We start from the raw sequence: 25,278 nt of genomic DNA on the forward strand, positions 1-25,278 counted from the left end.
ATACAACATGTCGATTTGATACATTTCTATATTGTAATATGATTGCCATTGTAGTAATAATACCTCTATCATGTCCTAGAGTTACTATTTCTTTTTTGTTGTTGGAATGATTAAGATCTAGTCTTAGCAAGTATCATAGACAAAAATATTGTCTTATAATCACCAGATAACTTTTAAAATTATAGACTGAACAATAAATTTCTTTTTTTTTTTTAAAGATTTTATTTATTTATTCGACAGAGATAGAGACAGCCAGCGAGAGAGGGAACACAAGCAGGGGGAGTGGGAGAGGAAGAAGCAGGTTCATAGCGGAAGAGCCCGATGTGGGGCTCGATCCCAGAACGCCGGGATCACGCCCTGAGCCGAAGGCAGACGCCTAACCGCTGTGCCACCCAGGCGCCCCTGAACAATAAATTTCTATGGTAAATAAGACTCCCGTTCAATTCTCACAGAATTATAACACAGACATACAGGCACATGCGCATACACAAAACATTCTGTAAAATGGTAGTAATTCCTTCCTTTTTAGCATAAACAGAAACCAGAGAGAGAAGACTATATGTTACTTATCATCAACTTAAACCAATTAGGACTTGAATTTGCCTTCATCACTTGGTAAGATAGAAATAATTTGTGAAATAATAGAACTGTTCACCTTTCATGAAGATGCAAAAGACATGTTTTAAAACAATAGTTATAAGCAAATAGAATTGTGACCTTTACATAGAATTATATTTGAAATTAATTAAGGGATCAATCTAGATTATTACATGTCATTTGCTGAAAAGTTAACCCTCCACATTTGTCTGTAGAAATAGATTCTTTGTCTTAAATACCTTTTTTTTATTTTTTAATTATTTTTTTAGTATCTATGATTTTTTAAAAGTTTTTATTTAAATTCCACTTAACATACAGTGTAGTATTAGTTTCAGGTGTACAGTATTTTGACTCAACACTTCTATACAACAGCCCATGCTCATCACAAGTGCTCTTGTTAATCCCCATCACCTATTTCACCGATCCCCCCACCTACCTCCCCTCTGGTGACCATCAGTTTGTTTTCCGTAGTTAAGGGTCTGTTTCTTGGTTTGCCTCTCTACCTTATCTTTAGAATTTACATTGTCTTTAACAGTTTAGCAGTATCAAAACTTGACCTTTACCAGAAAGTGAAGTTAAAACTAAATTTGGTCATAACATCATTCAGAATCCAAGGTTTAGGTTAGAAACTAATGTCAACATCAAGTAAGACATATTCAAGGTTAACAATATAAGAGGAAGAAAATGTGCTTCTAAAATAACTTTGGTGGTATTATTACTAAGTATTGTGAAAATAAATCATTCTGTCTGGGTGTTTCAATATGATTACCTTTCCTTGTGCCTGTCAGGTCTTGCTTGGCAGTAGGTTGAGTTGGCCTCTCAGTTGTAGGGAAGACCCAAGGTAAATAACCGAAGACTTATTAAAGGGTATTTGTGCCTTGCATCATGTGATTTATTTTCCTCCTACATTTCACGGAATAGGAAGATGACAAAAAAGAAAGATATGATGACAGCAGGGTCATCTTTGGGTCAATCTTAGTTAATGAAATGCAGAGGGGGAAATAGAGTTGTCGTTCGTAAAGCTTGAAAAGAGACTACTCACACTTTTTAAAGAATGAATTTTTATGTTTCTTAAAGAGATACAGAAGAGTTCTAAAAAATTAATTGCATTCTTAATTAACTAATCCTACCTATTTGAATTTAAAGCTGTTGTGAAAATGAAAAGTAGCTAACCACAACACTCTCATATTTTAAAGATTTTTTCATTTAAGAACCTGGATATCAGGTGATACTACATATATTATGAGCTCTAGTTGGTCTTTACGGAATTACAACTATTGATTTCTAAAAATTAGAAAAATGACCATTTCTTATACACCCAAGAACAGTTTCTTACAAGTCAAACCTACATGTGAAATAGTTTAATCAATTTAACATAGCTATTTGCATTTGAGCTGCAATCAAATTTTCAGTCAACTCATGGTGTAAGCATTCAACACATATTTGTTCCTTGATTAAGCTCTTATGAACCAAATTTTATTTTAGATTTTTAGATTTTAGTAATGTAGGTAACTCTGCATATACAAAATTAAATTACTGAGTTGCAGGTAATTGTTCTGTTTCAGGGATAGCTCATTCTAAAATATATAGTAAGTGTCATAAAACCACCAATATGGGGGATATTTTGGCAAAATACAGCTAACCAAATAATTTGCCTAGCTAATTCAAAAAAGGGTATTTTCTTTTGTTTGCATTTCTCTGGGGGAAAAAATGTTAATGGTGCTGTGAGGTCTTGGCAAGACGGAAGTATTTACAGGAATCAATGTAAGACTGCCAGAATACAAGAAATAATACCGGCATTGTAGCTCTGCATATATTCTTGTCTTTTTATTAGAACTATTTCATGTCTTAGAATGTTAGGAACAGTATTCAGAATCATTGAATGAGTGCTTATTGGGTTTGTACAGAGTGAGTTGAGATTTTTCTATTTCTCAGAATAGTTGGCTTCTGCTGTTTGAAGAAAGATGGCAGAGATTCAAAACTGCTAAGACAAGCTGCTAGAATAATAAGACCAGCCATTCTATAGGAACTATTTAATGATACCTTTTTTTTTTGGTTGTCAGGGTCAAGTGATAGAAGATTACGGACTGGTCAGTCTCCAAATCATGAAGGTGTTCCTTTCTATGTGATAATTTCTCAGTCATTGATTTAGAGCCATAGAATGATACTGATTTGCAGTTGAGTCTTTATTTAATTCACAATTACCAGAACTTTATCTATTTAAATTATTATTGTTGTTGTTGTTATTCACAAGTATCAGAGGGTCAGAACACCTTTAATAACATTGTTCTAGTGGGAAGATGTTTTTCAGTAATTATATTTCACTGGAGAATGCTAGGAATCCTTACCCATACCAAGAGAAAACCATTTCTACAGTGGGGTCACCCATCCACCTCAACGACTAATCTGACCTTTTTGAAAAACTGGATATTATTTGTTGAGCACTTATATTAGCTCAAGTACTGTTCCAGGCATTAGGGATGAATTAGTAACCAACGCAGGCAAGATCCTTGCCCTAGTGAAGCTCATAGTCTAGCATTTACTTGGGTACTAGTGACACTGAATATTTCCCATATATATATTGACCTAAGGCAGTCTAGGAGACCAAAGACTTTTGAAAGACTGATGCAGATGAACTAAGTGAACTGTGCGTTGGAGCTATTCACATACCCTGGTGTTTTCCAAAGAAAAACAAAAGGAAGATCAGAGCTCCAATGATGTGAAATCTCTCAGGGAGTTGGGATAGTGGTAAACAAGGTCTTAAAACTTAAGAGTGTTTGCAGTTTGAAACTAGCCTTGACCTAGTCATATATTTAATTCAGGGTCATCGTATACTCCTAAAACATTCCTGGAGAGCGGGAAGAGGACGCTATGGCTTCTTTCTGTTTAGGTCCTGAATCAGTGTCTATTTATATAACTACATAGTGGAACGAGTAAGAGGGGATTGTGGGTTTGTAAGTTCACATTTCAAGGACTGTGAAATAATCATTTTGTGATAAGTAAAATGGTGATTATTAATACCTATGCATTCTTTTATCCGTAACAACTTTTTGTGCTGTTAGCATTTTTCACATCTGATATGTACTTTAGCTCTCTTTTCTTTTCTTTCGGTGGTATTCACAGCATGTGGTTTTATTTTTTTCTGTCTCATTTTATTTCTCAGCTCCTTCATTAGTACCAGGCTGATGGCAATACTCTATCGTGCGCTTGAACTGTAACAGTGTTTGTGACAGTAGTTGCAATGTCAATAGCAATAAACTTCCAAATGATTAATTCTTAAGGCATCAGAAAATTAATATTTTAATGCAGAAATTTGTATGTTTGGAAACCTTTGCTATATGTGAAAATTCTGGGAAAGTAGTGTAAAATGCTCTTAAAATTTTCAACACTAGCAAAATGGAATATTGCAGTTTTGCTCTCCCAAAGACAATGCATTTAAATAAACAGTACACACATACACAGTTCTTATTATAAACAAGGCATTTTGAAGAAGGTAGTAGACAGTCACAGTCTCTGCTTGCAGAGAGCGTGTACAAAGATAATGCTTTCTGTTGGACATAGGTAGGGAGACCCTTCTGAGGCTCTGAGAAGACATTTACTATCATCTGGAGCCCAGAATGAGTGTTGTTATGACTTCAGTGTTAGTGCACATATAAATTTATGCCTTAGTAACTTTTAGAATTGCAGAGTTTCTGGGTTCACTATAATAACACAGATTAAAAAATAAAAGGTAATCAAGAAAGCTTTCAATTTTGTAAAGCATTATATATCCAGTACGATCCTAGGACTCTCTGTAACTCTGTGCTTTACTTACTCTAATAGGTCTTTTATTCCTCTCATACCATTCAAAATATATAGCCAGGTCAACTATGACCTCTGTGTAGCCAAATCCAGTGCAAATGTTTAGATCCTTCTCTTAATCAATCTCTGGAGCCTTTGGCATGGTGATTGATCTTTCTGACTTGTATGATTGATTAATCGATTTTTACCTCCCAAATTATTGGCTGCATTTAATTTCTCTTTTGGTTCCTCTTAGGTTTCTCAAATTCTAATATTGGGAAAACTTTCATGGTTTCTTCCAGAGTTTACTACATTTCTACCATTTTTCCCTCTCCTTAGTATCATTATAGTTGGCCTACTCATTCCTATAGCTTTAAATATGATACGCATTCTCTTAACTTCATTGAACTACAGATTCAGGTATCCGGCAGTTGCTTAAACATCTCCATTCGCATGTGAAATGGACATCCCACATTTATCATAAACAAAACAGTATTTGATTTCCAAACACATCCTTTTTCTCAATCAAGTCCTCTACTAGTTTTTTCCTTTTTAGTAAATGACACCATGATACTCTCTGTGGCTGAGGACAAAATCCTATGAGTCATCTTTTGTCCCCTCCAGAACTCAGTGTTGCCAGACATGTTGCCATCTGCTGCCCTGCTTGAACTCGGGGCAGAGGAAGGGTGGCAGCCGCTTCCCGGGAGTCCATGCTGCCCACAGGCTCAGGGCAGGGAGCCTGAGAATTAAAGAGGGCCTGGCCCCTGACTCTCAGAGTGGGCTGGAGAATCTCTGGGCCCCTCCTCAGGCTACTCCTCTGTTTCCCTCTGCAAGATGGGGGACAGAGGCCTGAGGCCAAGGAGGGATTCTGTCATCCCCTGCATGTGTCCCTACCTCACTGGTCCCATTTTTTATATAAAAAAACATAAAAGGAGCTACTTTGGAAAAAAAAAAGAATTATAAACCCTATTTTAACAATATATCTGGAATCTGCCAGCACTTTCTAGTCTTACCATTATTGCCCTAATCAGTCCCAGCTACTGACATCTCACACTTGACCATCTCAGTACTTTCTGGTCTCCCTACTTTTACTCTTGTCACCTTACAAACATTCTTCACACAGTTATAAAAATGTTATTGTTTGAACATATACCTGGTAGGATTATTCTCCTCCTTAAAGTCATTCAGTGGCTTCCTCTAGCAGTTAGGATAAATTCCAAGCATTTTATCAGTGCCTATTAGTTTCTTTATGATTTATTGTCTCTCTGTCCCTCCTAAGTTATCTTCTACTTCTTTTTCTCTCTCTGTGTCAGCCTCAATAACTTTTCTCTTCATAGAAAGTGCCATACTCTTTCCCAAATTAGGAACTTTTTGCTTGTGTTCATAGTCTCTGAAACTTACCCTAGTTCTTCTTAAATAATGTCTCCTTTATATTATTTAAGTTTCAGCTCAAACGTCTTCTTAGAGATGTTTCCTGGCACATTTTCTAAATAGTCGTTTCCTTCACTTCATCGCTCTATTATTTTATCTTCTTATTTTTTTCATAATATATTACCACATGAGATTATTTTCAAATTTATATATGTTCATTTACTATTCTCTGTCTTCTTTCACTAGAACCTAAGTTCCCCACTGCATAGCATTGTGTCTGGCACATTTTAGACACTCAAATATTTGTTGCACAAATTATTAATTATCTGGATATTTGTTTAAGTTGCAAATCTTTATGTCATCACACACTACTGAGTCAGGATTTTTAGAGGAGAAGTGTCCCCGGAAATCTGCATAGTAAATAAGCACCTAAATAGCTTTTTATACACTTGAAAGTTGGAATTCACTACTTTCTTCTTGATGATGTCAGACCTGGTCACAAAGAACTCCAGATGTAGGCAGGCGTATTATCTGTTTTCCCTGGAATTCTCATTTACTTCACTGAAGAGCCAGTGTATGTGGATAAGAGATGGATTTTCTGGGATTCATTTTCCTGAGAGCATTAGAACTGACTTCCCCCTGATTGTGGAGCTGAGCTCTCGCTGGACTCTCACTTGGAGTGATTGCTGCTAGAGATCAGTGTGCCCCCTGGTTGTATTTCATTGCTCTACTAAAGTCTTTGATATTTGAGAGAAATTAGATGGATTCTTAAGCTGTTGGAGGGAGGAGCCCTTTAACTGCCAGTACCTCACTTTTCACCTTGTTCTGTTGCTGCTAATTTCTTTCAACTCCTTGGTTTGACAGAACCTCAGCCAGAAGTTTAACCAAAAGAATAACTCTGCAGCGGTATTACTGAATTCACATAGCATTCTGGAGAAAAACTACCTCCTGGATGTCTTAGCCATTTACTAAGGAAATAACTCATCAGGTGATATTTGTTCTCTATATCCATATGAAAAATTAGCAGAAATGTTATGTATTGAACAAGAATATAATAAGATGTTTATTACCTTCTCTTTTGTTTCTCAGGTCAAAGGGTATTCCTAAGGTTAAGAGAAATTTATATTAATTTTTTATACATTAGAAACAGGTTCTAAATTTTATTCCCATTTTTTATTCTCTTTTACTTTGCCCAACAAGGCCAAATGTCATTAAAAATACTAATTTGATGGGGGCCTGGGTGGCTCTGTTGTTGGTTCACCATCTGACTCTTGATTTCAGGGTCATGATCTCAGGGTCCTAGGATCGAGCCCTAGGTCCTAGGATCGAGCATCAGGTTCTGTGCTCACTGGGGAGTCTGCTTGAGATTCTCTCTCTTCCTCTCCCTTTGTCCCTCCCTGTGCACACACGCATGCTCTCTCTAAAATAAATGAATAAATAAAATCTTTAAAAAAATACTGATCTGAGTATAGAGTTTATCCATTCAGTAGACATCTGTTGAACATTTAATTTGTGCTTATTTACTTGTCAATTACTTTTTATCCATTAAGGTTCAGCTCAAAGTCATCTGTAGGACCTTTCCTAATTTGTGTAGGCAGAGCTAGTTTCCCTTCTGCTTTAAAAACAAACAGCTCCCCCTGCAAAAAAACCCACCAAAACCAAAAAAAAACCCACAACTCTGTGAATACTTTATTAGAGCGCTTACTATATTTATTGTAATTGTACATGTTAATCTCTTTAAGATCCTTAAAGGTGAAAAAAAAAACAAATCCTTTGTCCAAATCCCTAGCATTTAGCACAATGATTGACACAAAATGAATATTTAGATTTTAGTGACTGAATGAAATCTGAAAGATTATATGCGAAAATGTGAGTCTTCTCCTCAAGGAACTAACAGAGTAGTGGAGATGAATTTAGCCTTTTGTTTACTTTTCCATAAAGCCTTTTTCAATAATTAGCATATAAACTCCATGTGAATGTGGTACTTAGTGTCTCTATAGCTGATTACATTTTAAAATAACATAGTGTGTTCAGGGGCACACTAATTTTATCAACTGTTTTAGATGAGATGGGGATCATTCTATGGTCAGTTCAGTTTGGGAAGCATAGTTAAGTAAATGATGTTTAAAGAATGCTTCAAGAAACCCACTTTGGGAGACAGTGTTCTTGTGGATCCTATCCCCATAAACGAACATTAGATTACAAAAGAAAATGGAGGCTTGACTGACACTCTCATTGAAAAAGTCCCTCCCTAATCACAGTACTCAAGAGTGTCAGGACCAGGAACGGTGTTGCCCACACCCACTGGGGGAATAACTAATTAATTTCAATAGAATGTATTTGTTTCACAAATGTAGTATTTGAAAGTAAATGACAGTTTCTTCTTTTTTTCCCCCCAGGAAATTACAATGATATAATGAGATGAATAAAATCTGAGCGTTAAGGACATATATCAAAGACTTAAGCAAACAAAATTGAGGAAACACAGTAAATTAGAGAGTTGTCCTTCCCAAACTTTAGAGCAGCCAAACTTTGCCTTTGGCCCCTCTTCAGGGCTTTAATTTCCTACCTTCATTTTCCTCCATCTTGGTTTCCCTTGACTGCCTTTCCTCAGTATTGCAGTGGCCTCCAATCTGTCAGCTGTAAGGTTGGAAAATAATCATTATAAAATTCATTTACCGAATTCTTTTGAGGACAGTTTGTTCCTCTTGCTCTCCCTCCCATAGTTTTAACTGGGATCACTGACTGTAGTACCAAAGAATGAATATTTAATGTTTGAGGAACTTCTGATCCCTGAAAATGACCAAGGGAGACAGTAGTTTCTCTATTCAATTTATGCCAAGAGACTCATTAGGCTGGCCTTGATCTGTAGCCAACTTAGGGGTTCATGGCAGAGTTTCCCTCATTGATGTTAGGGGTGTTAGCTATGAACAATTTTAACTTGGAGTAGAGAAATGTAATCTTTGTTCAAAGAGAATTTTTCTCATTTCCTGACCTGTGGGACAAAGGTTGCCGTTGTGACACAATAAAAGGCTCATTGTGCAAGTAGAATCTTGTTGGATGCTTTTTGTCATTTACTGTAAGAAAGTCTATTTTCATCACCACCTGCTACCTTTTCTTCCTTTAGAGGTTTGTTTCTAGAGTTACATCACGAGATTTATAGAAACTGATGATCAAGACAAGTCGTTCTTCAGTAAAGTTTGCAAAATCTTTGTTGTGTGCATTTACTGTATATGAAAGGCAATATATATTCGGTTAACTAAAATATGAACTTGGTTTTTCCGTAGCTGACACAAATGTTAAATCCTGTGAGATGTGTGTGTGTATGTGTGTATATATATATATATATATATAAAATCTCAAATTGTATGTATAATTACATATATATATATACACACACACACACAGACAGACACACATATATAATGATCTTTACATTGTCTTATGACAAATAATTTTATTGGTGACTTTAAATTTTATGGGTCCTACAATTTGTGTAGCAAAGTATGGATAGATACAAAGTTACCCAGTTTGTTTTGCTAATGCTATAATTGAGTAAAAGAGAAATGTTACCATTGGTATATTGATTTTAAGAAGTTTTTTTCACAAAGAGGAATGATCTGCTAATTTATATGTTGATATAGGTCAGAGATATGAAAAAGCTCTTTTGTTTAACATTAGGAATTTGAAAGTTTTCTCGATATATTTATTTATCAAACATTCACTGAGTACCCTATAGTCAGCTTAAGTACTGGGGAATAGTTATATTATTGTGAAGGACACAGAAATGTAAATGGATGATTTTATTAGAAATGAAAGTAAAGTAAGATTTGTTAAAAAAAAAGGAAATAAAATGTAGTGGAAGAAGGTCAAAGTGTGAGTTATTCATTCTGTTTGGATAGGAGAAAGTTTTTCATGAAAGTCATGATATTGAATTTGGGTCTTGAAAGATAAATTGTATTTAAATAGTGAAACAGAGGAATGGACATTGCATGGAGAGAGAGCACCGTAAGCAAAGGCACAACAGTGTGAGAATGAAAGCCAGTTTTGGGGAATGGCAGTATTGTGGTATAACATCTGGGGCTGTAAGAGAGGCTGGCTGATGGCGTGGGAATTCAAAAAGAAGCTCAAGGGCCAACAGACACATGAAAAAGTGCTTAACATCTCTAGGCATCAGGGAAATACAAATCAAAACCACAATGAAATACCATTTCTCACCAATCAGAATGGCTAAAATTAACAAGTCAGGAAACAACAGGTGTTGGCGAGGATGCAGAGAAAGGGGAACCCTCCTACACTGTTGGTGGGAATGCAAGCAGGGGTAGGCACTCTGGAACACAGTATGGATGTTCCTCAAAAAGTTGAAAATAGAGCTACCCTATGACCCGGCAATTGGACTACTGGGTATTTACCCCAAAGATACAGATGTAGTGATCCCAAGGGGCACCTGCACCCCAATGTTTATAGCAGCAGTGTCCACAATAGCCAAACTATGGAAAGAGCCAAACTATGGAAATGTCCATCAACAGAGAATGGATAAAGAAGATGTGGTTCATATATACAGTGGAATATTATGCAGCCATCAAAAAAAGAAATCTTGCCATTTGCAACGACGTGGATGGAACTAGAGGGTGTTATGCTAAGCGAAATAAGTCTGTCAGAGAAAGACAATTATCATATGATCTCACTGATAACGTGGAATTTGAGAAACAAGGCAGAGGATCATAGGGGGAGGAAAAAATGAAACACGATAAAACCAGAGAGGGAGACAAACCATTAGAGAATTTTAATCTCAGGAAACAGACTGAGGGTTGCTGGAGTGGAGGGGGGTGGGAGGGATAGGGTGATGGGTGATGGACATTGGGGAGGGTATGTGCTATGGTAAGTGCTATGTGTTGTGTAAAACTGATGAATCACAGACCTGTACCCCTGAAACAAATAATACGTTATATGCTAATTAAAAAAAAAAAAGACTGAAAAAAAAAAAAAAAAGCTCAAGGTTAGTACATAAAAGGCCTTGAGTGCCATGTGGGGGGAAATGGATTTAAGGTGCAGATGAGATGAAACCTCCCAAGGCATTTGAGTAAGTCAGAAATATAAGTCAATGTATATTTCAAACGATAACTCAGGTGGTGGTGTGGCATCTACATTAGCAGAGAAGGAGAGGTGTGGCAATTACATTTATTAGTAGGGATTCGATTTTTCCTCTGAAATAAAGTGAAAAGAGATGAACTTAACTAGTCATTGGTACTGCCATTGTGGAGTCCTGGACTCAGAATTTATTTTAGTATATAGGCTACTAGCAAAAAGATAGAAGTTTGATAAGCTTGGTTTGTGTTTCTTTTCTGCCATGTTCTAGGTCTATGTGTAGGTCCGCAGGACTTTCATGGTCTTTAGTTTCCCTACATATGAAATGTGATTACTGAACAGAGATTATGTGATGATTTGGTGATCTAATGATTGAAAAAAGCACTTTGTAACCTATAAGCATGATATCGATGCTGTTTTTAGGATCTTACTCATCAGTTTTTTGAAGTAAGAGAAACTACTTGATGGTTTTTGATATCCTTTGCCAACACATCAAGCTTATATTCTACAGTATATAATTACAGACTCATTTGAGTAATTGAGGCACAATTACTCAAATATTTTTTTGAATTAAATCAACGTCTGGCTCTTGTTAATACAATTGGTGCAACTATACAGCACAAGCTGCTGTATAGACTTTTTTTTTATCCAAGATACTTCCAGGACTGGTAGATTTTGGTCACCTCAGTCCCCATGTTTCCCACAGACTGGTAAGTCATTGAGAAATAGGGGCCCCTGAGTGGCTCAGATGGTTAAGCGGCCAACTCTTGATTTCAGCTCAAGTCATGGTCTCAGGGTCATGAGATTGAGCCTCTGCTTAAGATTCTCTCCCTCTTCCCCCCTCCACCCTACCTGGCTCACACACATTCTCTCAAAAAAAAAAAAAAAAAAAAAAAGAAATGTGCATTAAAATCTGTTAAAATTTATTTTGCATTCCTACCAGCAAAGCACGTTTAGAAAATAGGAAACCAAGGTCTTCTATTTCCTGCAGAAGCCCACTAAAGATAGCAGTGAGAGAATACTGTATGCTATTTCAATTACATTTATTTTTATCTTATTAGCAGGAATATTGATTCTTCAAGGAAGTGGCTCACATTCCATTCTACAGTGACCTGAAATAAATGATAAGCATTCAGTTATTAATCCAAATGGGTAATTTGCTTGTGAATTTTTTTTCTTTTTAATTATGAAGATTACTTCAAAAGCAGATCTGGTTCAAGGACTGGGAAATGTTCTGCTCAAGAAGACTGAGTAGGTACAGGAAAGATGGCAGAAGCCTTCAGTGGTAGATATTAGCTGAAAGTTTTTTGTTTCCCAAAACAGCCCTCTTGATCCTAATGTAATCTGTAGTTGACATTCCTTCAGTTCATCCAGTAACTTGTTCTTGATATGAGATGATAGGGGCCTCTATTATACATGGGATATTAGCCTTTAAGATTTTATTATAATATGACCATCAGAAACTAGGTTTGAGGTTTAAATATTAATTTAATTTATAATTAAATTTATAATTAAAATAAATTTTAATTTATTTAGTATTTCTAAGGAATAGGGTGAAGTCTGCCATACACCCTAGGTCCATAAGTTTATCTATTATGATATCCACTTTGGTTGAAATTTTCTCTCCGTTAGACCTCTGACTTAGCCCAAATATGCACAAATGTTGATGATAGTAGAAAATGTTAAAAAAGTTAGAAATCTTTTAGAAAGAAAGGAAAGGGTTTATTTCATAGCAAGTGAGGTATTTAAACTGCTTTGCTCCCTTGATCATGGAAAGACTCAAGTATGTACCTCTGAGTGGAGACCTAATAATGTCTACCAGAGAAAAAGATTGAAACAAATTGTAACTTAAAGGGGTAAGTGGGAACATTGTAACATATTTTTTTCATGGAACAATGTAATTCACAGACAACAACTTAAAAAACATGTTTTGTATTGAATATACTTACCACCTATTTCTTCTTAAGTTGTAGTGGAAATTTTCTTTCTTGTTTACTGTTCATTAGGAGGAAGAGTTGTAGGGACAGACAGAGGTATTGGAAAAGGAGGGTAAAAAAATCTAAACCATGGATATCCTGGATACAGGAATGGTGGATATGGGCCAAATGGATATTGGAAAGGGGGCCCATAAAATGGTGAAGGTGATTCATTGCTCCCACTGGCCTGTTGAAAGAAAGAAATTAAGAAGCTTGTTTCACTCTTTATAACTGAAAGAGGTAAAATAGCCTTTTAACGTGGGTCTTCACTTTCAAATAGAGGTTTTAGAAATTCCAGGATCATTTGCCTTTTCTATATTTACTATGAACAGGGATTTAATTAATTTGCATCATTTTAGAAAATTTAAAGAAATTACTTAGAAATACTCATATCTTTGTACCTTTCTACTCATAGCCAAATTTTCCTGATAATTGCTATTAATTAGAAGGCCGAGAGGGAGGGGGCTTGATGAGGTGACATCCAGTTTCTCCCTTTGCTTTTATATAAGATCTTTACCCAAACCTTGTGTTAGATACAATCTCTTTATCTCTTTTCATTCTTTCCTCTTTCCCTCTCTATCTTCTGTCTATATCCCTATCAGTTTCTGTATCTTTAACACTGTTTATAGTTTTGACCCCCAAACCATGGTTCCTTTCGGATAATAAGATTTGTAAGAGTATAAGTGAATCCCAAAACAAGATCCTCCGTCTTCAAAAATTTTATTTTCTTTTTCTTAAAAATTTTTGATTAACTTCAGACCAAAACAATCCTTTAGTGAATTCGTCACTGATGATCATCAAAGCTGGTCTACATCTCCTAATTCTTAAGTTTTAATTATTGTTATTATATTTTTTACTTTTTTGGAATGAGTTTTGTAGAGTTAAGCAGAGTGGAGGCATGAACAATTATGAGCCTCCATTAGGTTAGATAATTTTAACAAAAATATTATAACCCAGTTTATCACAGAGTGATTCAAGTTTCAGTTTGGGTCCCACTGTTACATAAGATGCTAATATAATTCCCTTTTTACAAACAAAGATCAAATTCTTGAAGTCTATTCTGTGGAGTGCTAATAATACCTAAACTCTTTAAGGTTTTCTCTAGAGTTTGAGAAGGTTGTATAAAGGAATTTTAACCACAGTTAAGGATATTTTACACGAACGTCTTACACAGTAAAAAGAGAAAATGTAACTTACACTTCGTTCTTCTCTTTCCTGGTCTTCAGAGACCTAAAAAACAGTGAAATTAATTCAACTCATGTTGATAAAACACACAAACTAAGAAATAGATTATGTGTGAAGGAAATAATTTATCTACCACCTAATATTATTTTATATTATCTGTTTTTTTAAAATCTTGGGTTTGAGTGTCCAGAAAATATTATAGTAACCATTTTTCTGCAACGTGTCAATATGTTTTCTAAATGATTAAAATTCACAACTGTGGGGCGCCTGGGTGGCATAGCGGTTAAGCGTCTGCCTTCGGCTCAGGGCGTGATCCCGGCGTTATGGGATCGAGCCCCACATCAGGCTCCTCCGCTATGAGCCTGCTCCTTCCTCTCCCACTCCCCCTGCTTGTGTTCCCTCTCTCGCTGGCTGTCTCTATCTCTGTCGAATAAATAAATAAAATCTTTAAAAAAAAAATTCACAACTGTATCAGGCTATATGGAATTGCACTAAGCACTGAACAATATATGATTTACAGTATTTTCTAGAACGTCATGTTAAAGGGGCAGACATCAGGCATGTCTATAAAGTAGAAATACAGTGTGTGGAGGAAAAAAAATCCCTAAGATTCATGAATTAGAACAAAAAAATTCATAAATACTCTGGAATATAGAAATGGATACTTACCGGGAAACCAGCAGTTAGTGCCAAGATGGCTGTGATGAGAAGGAGAACTTTCATCTTACTCAGAAATATCCTAGGAGTCAGAAGAAAGACCAAATGTTAGCATAAATTTGGAAGATCCAGTTGTAGTACAGATTATATCACTAACAACTCTTTGACTTCAGGCAAGTCGCTTAATCTTAGGGTATCAATCTATTTTATTAATGGAGCACATTGTTGTTTGGATAAAATCAAAAGTACTTTGCAAATTTACAGCTATGTTACATCAATTCTTTTAAAAATAAACGTTCACATATCATTTCAGAATAATCTCTGTATACGGTAATAGTAGTTTCTGGAATGAAATACAGCCTCGGTTTATACAGAGAATGGTAGTATGGAGGCAAGCAGTTATTGTGCTCAGGAAGTTCAAAACAATGTAATAATGACTATGAAATTAATTTAGGTGACAGAAATTTGATTTGGTTCTCAGGCAACTCAAAAAATTCCATGCTGTTTAGAGGGACCTATTTTTGACATTTGGGAAAGGACATTTCCGAAGCACTTCATTTTATATTTTAATTTTGATTATAACCTCTTTATCTTATGATACAAATTATTATAATGTATTAGTTATAATTGCTAATAAATTTTTGAGAAAAATGAGCTAAATTAAGTATTTAATTATTTATACAGTTATAGATCGGCACATTACAAAGTTTTCTGAAGATTATTTAAACTTTTACATTCAGGAAAATGTCAATTGCCCATATTATTATTATTTTGACATTTTACAGAATATGTCTATCTACCTACCTATCTATCTGTCTATCATCTATCATCTATTGTAGTTTACAATATTTAAGACCTCTCTTACCTCGGACTTTGCAACCAGTTCCTTCTCTTGGAGCTCTTGTAAGAAATGGGAAGTGACTGACCTGGGAATATTACAGCTATTTTATAGACTCAGAAGTGAATGGAATGGAGAAGTTTGTGGCTTGAAGGCCTCTCCCTGGGATCAGTTATTACTCAGTTGAATCATCAACTATCACGATGTGTTGAAATTGGGGAATAACCAACATTTACAGTTTCACCGAAACTTTAGATGAGTGACTACCAGATATATCTATTTGTGATTTCTTTTCAAATTTTGTGTCTTGTATATTCAGAGCTTTTTGTTTCACATAATGTTGCCCCATGCTCTTATTTTTTAAAATCTTACTTTAATTTGCATAATTAAAAATACTTTGTAAACATCCTCTTGGTAGTGATTACAACCTATTGGAAGCATGTTTGGTAGTGTTGTAATTTTAAGAAAATAAAGACTATTAAGGAGCACCTGGGTGGCTCAGTTCGTTAAGCATCTGACTCTTGATTTCAGCTCAGGCCACGATCTCAGGGTCGTGGGATCAAGTCCCACATTGGGTATGCTGAGTGTGGAGTCTGCTTAAGATTCTCTCTCTCCCTTTCCTTCTGCCCCTCACCCTGCTCTCTCTCTCTCAAATAAATAAATCTTTTAAAAAATAAAGTGAGTATAAAAATAATTATCTCTGGAACTGGCAATGAAGTGAAATGAGCTGTATAAAAGCAGTCATCATGGTGTCAGACTTCCTAAGTGATGGCTTCATGAGCATTAGAGCTGAAGCTTTGAGGAAGTGAGACCTTTTCCTGCCACACATTCTCAGGGTTCCTTAGATAATTAGGTTCTTCAGCTAATATAAAGGTATATGTAAGCATTACATTACATTGGAATTAGAACCAGATTAGGGGCTTAATATGTTAGTTAAATCTGAATGTAAGTAGTGAACTGAGCAGTATTAGGAGGGAATAATTGCTCTTTCTGGTTGGTGATCTAATTTCACCCTCCATACCAATCCACCAAGCTCTAACAAGCTGTAATTCTGGATGAATTCAGGCTGTAGAAGCTGCTCTTTCATGTGCTAAATCTTAGTTCTAATGACTAGAATCTAATAAACAGAAAACACCTTTGCCTAAAAGAACAAAAATTATATATACAAAAATTCCCTCTGCAATGTCTTCAGTATGTGGCTGTCTTTCAAAGGGCAAGGATAACCCAAGAAAGAGCAACTAGGATGTTTTGCCCAGAAAGAGGTTGTGAGTGGCTTTCAAAAGCTGGACAAGCTATCATATGAAAGAGAGCTTAGGTTTATTTTGTGGGGGTACTCTGATGGCAGAAGAAAATGAATATATCAAGATATTAATATGAAAACAACCAAAATATCCATTGATGGATGAAAGGATTCAGAAGATGTGCTATGTGTGTGTATATATACACATATGCGCACACACACAATGGAAACTACTCGGCCATAAAAAAATGAAATCTTGTATGGATGGACCTTGAGGGGATTATGCTGATACAAGTGAGGCAGAGAAAGACAAATACCCTGTGATTTCACATATATGTGGAATTTAAAAAACAAATCAAGCCAACAAACAAAACAAAATAAATCAAACTAACAGAAGCAGAGAACAGCTTGGTGGTCTGCAGAGAGGAGGGGGATTGGAGGGTGGGCAAAATGGGAGACGGGGATCAAGAGGCACAAACCTCTAGTCATAAAATAAATAAGTAGTGGGAATGTAATGTACAGCATAGTGACTACAGTCAATAATACTTTACGGTTTATTACATAACTTAATATGGTGATAGGGAAACTAGACTTATGGTGCTTAGTTTGCAGTGTATACAAATATCGAATCATTAGATTTACACCTGAAACTAATATGTCAATTACACTTCAAAAAATATATTAAAAATAATCTGTAAGGAAAAACTTTTTAAGAGTTAAAAAGACCTATCTGCAGGTATTCAAGATGTTGAGTGACTATAGGCTGTGATATAGGTAGCAGAGAGGATTTTGGAATGGTTAGATGACCTCTCTGTACCTTTTCAATTGTAATACTCAGACTGGGTGGTGAGTGGAGATGAGAATACCTACGGGAACAGGTTTAGCAGTTAATGCAATAAAAAAAAAAAAAAGCCCCTAGGCTTATTCTCATTAAAGGATTAGAATTAGTGGTAGGGAAAAGCCCCACTATGGGAAGCCTTATCAGCGGATTAACTCAATAAGAAGCAGAAATACCTTGTTGCACATCTTGTGGCTGACAAAGTTTGTAGAAATTCAATACATACACATTCTTTAGGCATTTCTACTCTCTCTCTCTCTCTCTCTCTCTTTTGTCATTGGAAACTATGAGAAATGATCCAACCTTTAATAGACTTGCATACATGTTCAGTACTCAGGAGGAATTTTTTATTTAAACAAGTCTGTGACATCTTCCTTCTAAGAGAATGGATGCAGATAAATCTCTGAATTATCTTCAAAGCCCCTGTAAGAGTTATATATTCAATTAGAAGTGTCCTGTCCTTAGTGACTGTTGATTCCTGCAAAAGAATTAGAATCCTATGTGTCAATGTTGTAGAATTTCAGTGGTTGTCAATTCCACAATCTCCATGGCACACTTAACTTCCATTTGTTGAAAAGGAAGGTGGTGGTAGAGTTCTCATGCCTGGAGTCAGCACCAGCAAGTGCCAGAGTCATGGCTAGACCCCCATGACCACCGTACTGTTCCTTGCAATGGGCCTGCCTTACCATGACACTAATTATGTGCTTAAGAAATTCTTATTGAGTGAACAAATCAGGCTCATCAGAAGTTGCTTTGGTTACTTCTTTGGCTCTTTATCAGTCATAACATAGCTTGAAACCCAAAGACCAAGAGCTGAAAAACTCCATTTATTAACTGTCCTCAGACTCATGAGATATGGTTTTATCAGCATAATTTGAATTTTATACCAAATTCTATTAATAATTTGATATTTTTCACATGGTTCAAATGACGGACATTGCCATATTTGAAATATATTACAAAAAGCTTACATAGCCCATTCCAAAAACTTCCCTTTCTGTCTGTAAAATGTTAACTTATTTTTTCAAAATCAAACTAATATTGGTTAAATACAAAATTTAAAAATTAATGACCTCCTTCTATGCACTATTACATTTTTTCTATAATGTTTGAATAGAACCTAAATATTTTGATACAAAACATGGTTTACAGTGCTGCTACCCTGTGTTACACAGAGCTCTGTAGTTACTGCCTGTGGTTCCTCCTAATAGACATTTTTCTCTGCTGCATGCTCTTCATGCGGAGATTAAGAAAGTGGCCTGTAGAGCCATGAATCCAGGATCTGAATCATGCCCCTCCACTTCTTAACTTGGACAGATTGGTTAACCTTTAATAACCACCCGTTTATTCAGCATTAAAAAAACAATAATAACAGTTTTCCTGGTTGCCTCCTAGCTTAAAAAATTTGAATAAAAATGGCATTTTCTATATGGCAGGGAATTGAAATTAAAAATTTTGAATTTGAACTGCTAGTCTCCTTCAGGTGCATATCTGATTTCCATGTTCATCATCCAGAATTTCAAGTTTCTTTTCCCCCATTATTTTTATCTCTGAATTATTAAAATATGAGAAGCTTTTTGTATTTAATAATTATTTTTATATTTATTTATAATATATATAATATATTATATATATTTTATATTTATTTATAATATATTATATATAATATATATAATATATACTATATATATTAAATATATAATATTTAATTTTTTTAAAAGATTTTATTTATTTGACAGAGACACAGTTAGAGAGGGAACACAAGCAGGGGGAGTGGGAGAGGGAGAAGCAGGCTTCCCGCTGAGCAGGGAGCCGATGTGGGGCTAGATCCCAGGACCCTGGGATCATGACCTGACCAGAAGGCAGACACTTAACGACTGAGCCACCTGGGAGCCCCTTAATAGAGATTCTAAATGTTCTATTAGTTTACATAATTTAAGGTAACATTGTGAAAAAATGGTGATGTGTTAGAAGCTGACAAATGCTTTACATGAAATGCATTATATTCACAATAGCCCTATGGAATAAGCTATGTAATTATCCCCATTTTACAGATGAGGAAAGTGCAGCTTGGAAAAGATTTGAAAAAAAGGAAAGAAAACAAAAGAAAAAAGAAAAGAAAGGTGCCTAAGAACACAAATCTAGTAAACCCTGTAACTGGAATGAAGAATTAGTTCCTAACCACAGCACAAATAACATGAAATGAATCAGGGGAAAATCCACTTAGTGAATGACAAGGTGGCTATAGAGATTTTTAAATAGTGATATAATCTGTATGTTTAAAAACTGTTTTTATCAGAAGAGGTTGCATTCCAATCCCTTTGGACATTAGGTTACAACATATATCAAAGCTAGTCTTTTAATTTTATATACTTAAAATTATAACTGTATATTCAAAAAGATAATACATCTTGATTTGGGCAAGGGAAGTTTTGGATCAGTCACAAGAATAATTTTTTTTTTTTGAAGATTTTATTTATTTATTCGACAGAGATAGAGACAGCCAGTGAGAGAGGGAACACAAGCAGGGGGAGTGGGAGAGGAAGAAGCAGGCTCATAGCAGAAGAGCCTGATGTGGGGCTCGATCCCAGATCGCCGGGATCATGCCCTGAGCCGAAGGCAGACACTTAACCGCTGTGCCACCCAGGCGCCCCACAAGAATAATTTTTATAATTGGACACCTTTGAAGGCAAATGTTAAAAACTTTTTAAGATATAACAGTTATACACAATTCTTAATGGAAACTGATACGAGAATCAAAGTGTGTTGGTGGCATTTTCATGTCTTAGTTTTTGGGAAAATAAGTAAACAAGGCTGCTCAGCTGTTGGCTCTTGCCATTTAAATTATGAAATTATCAAAAAAAAAATAAAAAAAATAAAAAAAAATAAAAAAAATAAATTATGAAATTATCGATGGAGAGAATCAGGTTGTGTCAAAGTAAGTTATAGTCAGTTTACTAATTTATTAAGCATTTATTTTGCTGTGACTACAAGTCAGGCACTACAGAAGTCACTCTGTAGTACTCAGTGGCAAAGACACTGTTCATGGCTTGCTAGAGCTTACAGTTTATTAGAGAGAATACAAGCAAACAGAATTTATAAGTGAAATAATTAAGGGAATATGGGTACTGTAGAACTACAGAACAGGCACCCCAGGCTAATATAAGTGATTTATGAAAGAATATTCCAGAAAAAGTAAAGACCTAAGAAGTGATACAATATTAGCCAAATGAAGAGAAGGAGGAGTAATATTCCAGGCAGAGGGAACAGAGTGTGAACTTTCAGGTATCAGGGGTTCATGGCATATTTTATGAAATGTAAAGGAGTTTTGCTATTTTGGTTGGAATGATCAAAGGGTTTAAGACTGATGTATTAGCAGGACCAAGTAATATGAACCTTTTAAGTCAATTAAAAGAGTTTGATGTTTAAGCAGAGACCAATGGGAAAGTGTTGCATGGTTTTAAGCAAGGGCATAACATGATGGAGGTTCCATTTTTGAATAATCACTCTTTTTAGGGGGAACAAATATGGAGGTGGTTATGTATTAATCCTCATAAGAAATGAGCATGGCCTTCAGGAGGGTAGAGACAGTAAAGATAAAGCTATTCAAAAGATACTTATGAGGGAAAATCTGCAGAATATAGACTTTCACCTTCTGGAACTGACAGAAAAGTTTATATTGAACTAAACCTCCTGCTAATACAATTATATGAATTCTGGACCTAATAAGAAAAACAACAGTTGGAAAGCATTGGTGAGTGACCAAAAGCGGGTAGAAACTTAAAGAAATTAGACTCTTGCAAGAAAGATTGAATCTATATTTATATCACTTTTCCCTCATAGGCACTCTTTGTCTGCAGGGTGTGGAGTTGGGGGTTTCCTTAGTAAGGAAGTAATAGTCTCTGAGATATCAGAGAAGGGAGTTTGGGGATACCAGAGTGAGGAAGTGCCATAATGGAGGGAATGTCTGAGGTGAAATCCTCAAAATATGTATATAAAGTCTTCCCAAATTCTTGGCTGACTACTGAAATATGCCTATGCAAAGCAAGACATCAGGGCTCCCAGGGTAAAACAATAGGTGGAAAGTTGAAGAACAGAGTAGAGATTGCAGCAACTTCCTATTGCTGTGGAGACTGAGTTAGGAATTAGAGTTCCATCAACTTAGAGGAGCTTGATAAATTTCATTTATTTTCTATTCAAATACCAGAAGGGCAACCCATAGGTGTAAAGACCATTTTGATAGGACTTAGTTTTGCCCTAGCACTGAAGATAAAAGTGAAATGAATATATGGATAAGTTAAAAAAACAAAAAACCTCCACAAGACCAGTGTGGATCTTCCACTATATTAACTGGATTAGCACAAAATACAACATTCTTCTGAAGAACATAACAGAATCTAGAGCCTCTACTATATATCATTTACAAAGTCAACATATAATAAAAAAATTACTAAGTATGCAGAAAAATCCAAAGTGTATTAGTCGGGGTTTTCCAGAGAAATTGAACCTGTATTATATCTCTGTATATATATGTATATACCTGTAATATATCTCTTTTCTGTATCTACAGTAGATCCTTAATCAACATGGGTTTGAACTGCATGGGTCCACTTAAATGTGGATTTTTTTATAGTAAAGTACTTTAAGTGTATTTTCTCTTCCTTATGTTTTTCTTAATACCATTTTCTTTTCTGTTTAGTTTATTGTAAGAATACAATAAATAATACATATAACATACAAAATATGCCTTATGTTATCAGTAAGGCTTCTGGTCAGTGGTAGGCTATTAGTAGTTAAGCTTTTGGGAAGTCAAAATCATATATGGATTTTTGACTGTGTGAGGGGTTGGTACCCCAACCCTCATGTTGTTCAAGGGGCAACAGTGTATCTGTATCTATATATCTTTATTGAGAATTATTATGAGGAAGTGACTTGTGATATGGGGGCTGAGAAGTCCCACAGTCTGCCATCTGCAAGCTAGAGACCCAGGATTACTAATGGTGTAATTCAGCTTCAGTCCAAAGGCCTGAGAACCAGGAGAACCTATGGTGGAAGTCCCAGTTCAAGAAACAGAGAAGATGGAATGAGATGTCCCAGTTCAAGGAGTAAGGCAGAAAAAAAGGGGCAAATTCTTCCTCCTTCTGCCTTTTGTTCTACTCAGGCCCTCAATGACTTGGATGTTGCTCACCTACATTGGGCAGGGCAATCTGCTTCACGGAGTCTACCAATTTAAATGCTAATCTCATCCCAAAACACCCTCACAGACACACCCAGAAATGTTTAATCTTAGGGCTCTGTGGCCAGTCAAAATGACGCACAAATTAACCACTATACAAGGAAATGTTACCCATACTCAAAAGTAACATCAGTCAAAAGAAACAGACTCACAGACAATCTAGGAATTGAAATAAGTTGATAAGGATTTAAAAATAACTAGGATTGAACATGTTAGAGGATTTATGGGAATGTGATTAAAATATTGACTAAAAGATTTGGTAATTTCTGAAGAGATTAGAAAATTGTTAAAAAATCAAATAGTAATCCAAGAACTTAAAATTTTTAAAACTTAAAAATTCACTAGATGATATTAATAGCAGAAACAGATTGGCTATAATGAAAAAAGGACCAATGAATTTGGAGATCAATAGAAAATTTCCAAACTGAACAACTGAGAAAACTAAAATTAGCAAAGGCTCACTGATCTGAGGGATAGTATTAGTAATCTAATATGTATGTTATTGAAGTTCTAGAATGAGAGACATTCATTGACATTACATCTAAATCCAGTGTTAAGAAATAAAAAATAGAAATAAAAAAGCAACCTTGTATTTAATAAAGTATAATTAAAAATATTCCTCTGAAGAAAACTCTGGACCCAAGTGGCTTTACTGGTGAGTTCTATCAAACATTTAAAGAAGAAATAATACAAATAACACCAGACTTAGGAAGAATAGAACATTTTCCAACTCATGTTATGAAACTAGCAAAACCCCAAAATAAAAACTGCCAGGGATATTGTAAGAAAGAAAATTGCCAACTAAAAGCGTTCATGGACACAGATGTAAAAATCATTCATAGACTATTAATGAGTTGAACTCAGTGATGAGAGAAAAAGCTCTCTAAAGGCCTGAGATACAAGGGAATCTATTTTAGATTTCTTTCTAAGTCAGCATGATCATATATAAACTTTGTTTAAACCAAAAACCTGATTTATGGCCCACCAAAGATACAATTTACACCAACTTTGCAAATGAATAATTTGAGCAATTCCTGAAAATGATTTTTTTTTTTAAAAAAGATGATTGTAAATGTTGACCAGAAGGTGGAGAAACTGGAATTCTGACACACAGTGGGGATCAGAGTACAAAATGGTACAGCCATATTGGAAACTACTTATCAGTTATTTATAACATACACTTACTCTGTGATTTTGCTCCCCTTCTTGGTATTTACTCAGGAGAAATGAAAATATATGTTCATGAAAGGATTTGTATAAGAAGAACATTCATAGCAGCTTTATTTGTAATGTTCAGTAATTAGAAACAACCCAGATGTTCTTCAATAGGAGATGAAGAAGGAAACTGATACTGTCATGCAATGCAGTATGCAACTGTAACAGTAACATGGATGAATCACAAAAGCATTATATTGAGTAACAGGCTCCAGATACAAAAGAATATATAGTGTATGATTTAATTTATATAAAGTTCCAGAACAGGCAAAATTAATATAAACTGACAGAAAAACTTTTTAAAGTAGTAGCCTGGCATGACAGTGGGAGATGAGATTGGCTGGAAAAGAACAAGAAGGACTTTCTAGGGGCGATAGAAATGTTCTGTACCTAGATGGGATGGTGGCTTACAAGGTATATATATATTTGTGTGTGTGTGTGTGTGTGAATAAAACTCATCAAACCACATACTTAAAATCTGTGCATTGCAAGTGATACTAGACCATGATGATAGATTGTATATGGATATAATGTTGAAGGTGAAGTCATGCTGGATTCTATATTTTAGTCTTGAACTATTGCTATTCTAGTACGTTTAGATAGGAAGCAACCATTGGAGAAAGTTGGTAGGGAAAGTTTTGAGGAGCATTGAAATCCATTCCCCATGAATTCATGGTGTGATAAGTGTAAAAAATATAAAAGACCTCAAGACTGTAAACATGTTTCTCTTAATTGAGTAGAAATGTGATGTCCCCTCCCCCAAGGAAACATTTAAAGCAAAATAAAACAAAACATTGTGGATTATAAAATCTACACACAGCTGATTTAAAGAAATTATTCTATGTAGGTTTTTTTCTGTTCAAACCAGTACAAAATGAGTTGGTTGAGCTCTTTTTTTCCACTTCACCTTATCTTCACTGGCCTGGGATGGAGCGATTGGGATGTTAGGATTAAAACAAGCAAAAGATAGTTTTTTTCTTGTATTCTGGTGGTTAAGTGTATTCTTGTCTTCCTAACTTTGCTAAAAAAAATGGTAGAGTTTAAAGTTCTTTTATAAAGTACATTGAAAATGTAGAATATTTCATTGAAAGTAATTCTAGTACTCAGGTTTTCAAACAGTTGTTGCTCACGAATACCTTAACATGACTTAACATCTTCCTGAAACAGATTGGATCCTGAACAGCCAGAGATTAGAGAATTTATTTTTTAAGCTAAGTCACTAAATTGAATCTGTTAAAGCTATCCAGAGTAATAAGG

At 35.3% G+C, this 25,278-nt stretch overlaps 1 protein-coding gene and 1 long non-coding RNA gene across 3 annotated transcripts in view; one reads left to right on the plus strand and one right to left on the minus strand.

Moving 5' to 3' along the window:
* LOC148109549 (uncharacterized) overlaps positions 1–25,278 on the plus strand; it is a 141,038-nt gene that overhangs the window by 97,422 nt on the left and 18,338 nt on the right. The gene's annotated exons all lie outside the window — the stretch shown is intronic.
* Positions 11,751–15,551, minus strand: FDCSP (follicular dendritic cell secreted protein). The gene is made up of 5 exons (XM_087864102.1): positions 15,520–15,551; positions 14,667–14,736; positions 14,010–14,042; positions 12,786–12,999; positions 11,751–11,948 (listed from the first exon to the last, which is right to left on the minus strand). The coding sequence occupies exons 2-4, from the start codon at positions 14,718–14,720 to the stop codon at positions 12,829–12,831; spliced, it is 258 nt and encodes an 85-aa protein (XP_087720228.1). The 5' UTR covers positions 14,721–14,736; positions 15,520–15,551; the 3' UTR covers positions 11,751–11,948; positions 12,786–12,828.

Source organism: Ursus americanus, chromosome 8, assembly GCF_024610735.1.
Source record: "Ursus americanus isolate L20-20 chromosome 8, mUrsAme1.1.p, whole genome shotgun sequence".
Taxonomy (NCBI): domain Eukaryota; kingdom Metazoa; phylum Chordata; class Mammalia; order Carnivora; family Ursidae; genus Ursus; species Ursus americanus.